Consider the following 5,378-nt stretch of genomic DNA (forward strand, 5'->3'; position numbering starts at 1 on the left):
ACATTCATACAATAGCGATGATAAAATAGTTGTTAACAATAATATTTTTTAAATTATGTACGTTAAGAAGTTATTTCTATTATTCCCACGATAAAAATTATTCATAACTTATTTTAAATCTATCTTTCATTTTTTATGACATGCTTAGAAATAAAATTTCTTACCTTGTATCCAGCTAAGCTTGATCGTTTGTTGTACAAAAAAAATATAATAAGAGCACTGTCTTTAATCTACTTATTTATTTTATAATCTTATAAAAATTGTTAAACTTTAAATATTACTTCACTTAGCTTTCTTTCTATACTTGGTATCTGAATATATATATAGAGGGTGATTTTTTTATCATAACCCTCTCAATTACTTATAGAATAATAATAATTTAAATTTTTTTTTTTATTATTATCTTTAGTTACACATTATTCTTGAACTATTAACTATGTAATACNTTTTTTTTATTACTATCTTTAGTTACACATTATTCTTGAATTATTAACTATGTAATACTTTTTAAGTTCATCCCTTATGCCTGGTAAGGGTGTCAACTTTGTTTTTTTAAATGGTAGCACATATTTTTGATTTAATAATATGTTTGAGTTTTTAATTCAATAGTAAATGGCATTTGAATTTTTAATGAAACTTAATTTGTTTATTAGATATAAACATTTAAAGTTTCAATTTTTTGAGTTAATATTTAGGTATAATACACAAGGGATTACAAATACATGTAGCTAATATATATATATATATATATATATATTCTTTTATACTTCAAAATAAAAATTTATAGAACTAATCTCTAGTGACATGCCGCAAATTATTGTTTTACCAATAATTTCAACCACTTGATGTGCTAGGGTAATGATTTCAATTAACTATCAATATTTTATAAAATTGTGTATTTAATATGAGAGTCGACAGAGTTAGCGACAATCTGGCTACATCATCGGAGATTATACTCGTTAATGCACGGACCTTACGGAGTCTAAAACTGCTTGTCAAAAAGAACGAGACAGAATATGAGAATCAATCCCTAGTGACTCGACATAAACTATTGTTTTACGAATAGTCTTAACCGCTTGATGTTCTAGGGCAGTGGTTTTCAACCGGTGTGCCGCGATAAATCTAATTATAGTTTTATAATTTTATGGATACCTGTATTATTATCGATATTCGGTGAAAAGAGATAACTAACAAACATAAACATAGGCTAATCGCTTATCATTAACCGTAGATACGCATAATACTATAATAGTATTTAATGTTAGTTTGACCATCGCAGCCGTCTCGAAAGCACTGATAATTTTACTTAAATAACACTTAAATAGTATTTTTTGTAATGGATACATTTATAATTCGTTCAACTAACGGCACTTCAGTGAGTGAAACACCAAAGAAAAAAGCTAAATTAAATATCAGACGTCAATATCATGAAGATTATTTAAACATAGGATTTTCTTGGTCTGGAAATGTAGATGATCCTCGTCCATGGTGTCTTGTATGTGGCGAAAAATTATCCAACGAATCAATGTATCCAAGTAAACTTAAAAGACATTTTTCCACCAAGCATTCTCATTTGGCTGATAAAGATGCTTCATATTTTCAACGTTTACTAGAATCAGAAACACGACAATCTAAAAAAATGACAAAAATGGTGACCATTTCTGATACAACTCAAGAAGCTAGTTATCTAGTAGCAGAGCTTGTAGCTAAACAAATGAAACCTCACACTATAGCACAAAAACTTATTTTACCAGCTTGCTGTGAAATTTTAAAAGCACTTTTTGGTGAAGAAGCTGAAAAAGAAATATTGAAAATTCCTATATCTGACAACACCATCAGTAGGCGTATAGAGCACATGTCTGAAGATATTGAAGAACAAGTATTGCAACAATCTCGTGACTCTCCATTTTTTTCACTTAAGTCGAGATTATTTGAAAAAATTTGTGAAGGTATGGATTCAGATAAATCAAAGTTACTTTTTCACAGTGCAATAAGATGGTTATCAAGAGGCCGGGTATTATCACGTTTTTATGATTTGAGAGAAGAAATAATTGTATTTTTAACAATAGAAGAATCGAAATACGATTTTCTTGGAGATGAAAAGTGGTGGACAAAAGTTTCTTTTTTAACTGATATTTTTGAACTTTTGAATAAATTAAATACAATTATGCAAAGTCGTAACGAAAATATCCTAACATCATCTGACAAAATGATGGCTTTTCATGAAAAATTAACTATGTGGAAAACTCAAGTTGATAAAAAAAAAATTGACTATGTTCCCACGAACTGCAGAGCGAGATGTAGACGCCACTCTCATATCGTTAATAAGCAAATCTATCATATTACTAAAAGACCAAATGAAAAAATACTTTCCTAGCATAAATATTGAAACCTATGACTAGGTGCGAAACCCATTTAGTGTGGCAATTGACGAGGTCATTGGTCTGACATTCGCTGAAGAAGACAATCTTGTTTCACTGAAAAATGGTAGAACATTAATGTTGAAATTTAAAGAAATGGCCCTCAACAAATTTTGGATTTATGCTCAAGCAGAATTTCCTGAAATATCAATAAAAGCAATAAAAATTTTACTACCATTCTCCACATCGTACTTATGCGAACAAGGATTCTCAGCAGTCACAACAATAAAAAGTAAAAAAAGAGAACGACTTTAATCTGTTGAAGAAGAGCTAAGAGTCAGTCTGTCTACCATTCGCCCTCGAATAAAACATTTATGCACAAAACGACAGGCACAAATGTCTCATTTCATTTCATGTACCATTTCATTGTACATTATTATTTAAGATACATATTTCTTCTAACAAATTTTTCATTATTGTATTATTTTATTCAATTTACAATAATCAACCCTCTAATAGAGTTGATTGTAAAAGTATATATATATTATATATAAAAATATGTGCATATTATATGGATTGGTGTGCCGCGTAAATTTTGTAGGAAATGAAGTGTGCCGCATAGTAAAAAAGGTTGAACATCACTGCTATAACTTATTGAAAAGTGTATGGATCCACACAATTTTTTTATGAGAAATAATATTTTTTAATAAACCCTTTTTCATTCGACATACTTTATCTTAATCGAGATATTAATTTGGAACCTGCAGATCATGTAGCTTATGGAATAAAACACCAATTTTTTTAAAATTAAACACTATCTAAAGAATTGCATCGAAGCGTTTATTTTTGATAGTGATTTTAATCACTGTCAGATATTATTATACTTGATCCAACTATACCACGGAACCACGTGCCGCGACCCCCCTGTGCTGGGTTTTTTTTATTATTTAGGTCCCTCAACATTGCAGACGTGTTACAATAGCACTTGTCATGTTATATGTATTTTTTTGTGATTATCTTTATATATAGATTTTATGTGATATTGAGTGATGCGTATGTATTATTAGTACAATGTAGTGACGTAGTGCATTTTATTTCGGGGTGTCCCTATGTCTTGAAAGCTAATTCTAACTGTTTAAAACCAGTCACATAATTGGGACGTATACCCACCGTGCTTAACGGTAATGCTGTGATTAATAGCCTGCAGGTACCCAAAGACGTTCATCGTATCATCTCATTGTAAAAGTGTAAATGTAACTATTTTTTTTTACTAATATCTGTTTTTATTTTTTTCGCTGTTCCCCTTTAATTTATAGACGAGGTTTTTTGCCTCGTACTACCTTTTTTGTATTATAATAAAGTCTCCTTAATTTAAGTTAACTATTATGTTATTTTTTTGGCGTGTTCCATCTTCAATGGACTCGTGTATTTTTTTTCTTTCAAAATTCAACTCCCCTAGTGTATAAGGTACGATCAATATGGTTATGTAACAACTGTCACAAGATTTTGATGTACATCAACTATAAATGATTCAACAAACATCAAATACAATTTTAGTATTTTTTCCTTTTTTTTTATATTAAATTGTTTTTAATGCACAAAATTAAATTTTCTTAATCCTACTGTGGTCCCACAATACATTGTCTCGCCCAGTGAGTTGGCGACCCTTTCTTTTTGAATTATTCAATGCGCCATGAAAGTTATACATTTTCCGTTATGGCCTATTAATTCGATTATTTTTTTATGATATTTGTAAACTTTCCCAATTATCATGTTATTGAACTTTAAATTGCTATCTTAGAGTTTGTTTATAGTATATTTTTATTATTTATCACTTATAAGAAAGAAAAAAATAATTGTATCAAAAGTTATAAGCATTGCCAATAGATCTAAAACGTCCAAAATATTTGATTAATTGTATACAATTACAATGTTTTCATTTTAAATTGTGTATAAACTTATTAAACCTTTAAAAATCAAATAATTTAAATATATCAATGTTGAAATAAATAAATTATCATTATTATTAGTATTAAAAATAATATACAATTTACAATTACAAAACAAAATAACTATTTTTTTTTAAATACATCTTCAATGTTACTCAAATAATATCTGAAGTATGCTTTTGAAACATATAAACATGTTTCATTACTCATATCAAGATTTTCTAATTCAGGCCAATTTGGATGAAATAATGTCCAATAAAATTTATAGTTATCTCCATAACCATTTCCATAGACGTAAATGCAAATATCGAGAGCATGGGCAGCGGCTAATAATTCTATTTGTGTTCCCAAACCACAAGCTAGTAAATAAAAATAAATATAAAAAGAGTCAATAACGGACATTTATCTAAATATTTAAAAACTTTTAAGTAAGAAATTTAGTTATTATTGATTTATCTCATTATTTATTAAGCATTTAAAGAAATAATTACAAAGTATTATAAATTTTTAAATGGTTAATTTAATACAGACCAAAGGTTATTTTTATTTTTTGGGACTTTTAAGAAAAATATGTTGGTGAAATATGTATTAGAGTATTGTCCAATGTACTATATTGTGTATAAATATCGGTAAATAATAAATTTTTCCAACATAAATAGTCGTTACGAAAATTCAGGAAAGCCATTTAAAGTTTAAAACGTTGCAATTTGTCTGTATAGTTATTTGTGTTATTTTCCAAATTTTCATTCAATTATTGAAAAAACTAACTGTTGTGTTTTGTGGAGATAAAAAAAAATTGTTCTATGACGTAAATAAAGTATTTGACTCATGACATGTTGGGAATTCCCCACCCTCTCCACATAAAAAAAAATGAAAAAGAAGCAAAGAACATTTTATTTTTACAGATATTTTTATGTTGTATTAGCACATACTTCGTCCGTTTTTTTTTCTGATCTGTTGATATTCCGATACCTTATCATTCATAAATTTTTTGATTTTTGTATTACTAGACATTTCCTATAAATATTCTCATGTATACAAAGTGTGGCTATTTAATAACAAGACTAAG

General features: G+C 28.0%; 1 protein-coding gene across 2 annotated transcripts in view; it reads right to left on the reverse strand.

Annotated features, from left to right (window-relative positions):
* Positions 1–3,620: 3,620 nt before the first annotated feature.
* Positions 3,621–5,378, reverse strand: part of LOC126909171 (uncharacterized) — an 8,531-nt gene continuing 6,773 nt past the window's right edge. For both annotated transcript variants that reach the window (XM_050691593.1, XM_050691594.1), the window contains exons 4-5: positions 5,242–5,326; positions 3,621–4,668 (exon numbers count right to left, since the gene is read on the reverse strand). In XM_050691593.1, coding sequence (XP_050547550.1) covers positions 4,433–4,668; positions 5,242–5,326 — 321 coding nt within the window. In that variant the 3' untranslated portion in view covers positions 3,621–4,432. The remainder of the gene's footprint in view (positions 4,669–5,241; positions 5,327–5,378) is intronic.

The sequence above is a fragment of the Daktulosphaira vitifoliae genome, unplaced genomic scaffold (genome assembly GCF_025091365.1).
Source record: "Daktulosphaira vitifoliae isolate Bord-2020 unplaced genomic scaffold, ASM2509136v1 Scaffold_163, whole genome shotgun sequence".
Classification (NCBI taxonomy): Eukaryota; Metazoa; Arthropoda; class Insecta; order Hemiptera; family Phylloxeridae; genus Daktulosphaira; species Daktulosphaira vitifoliae.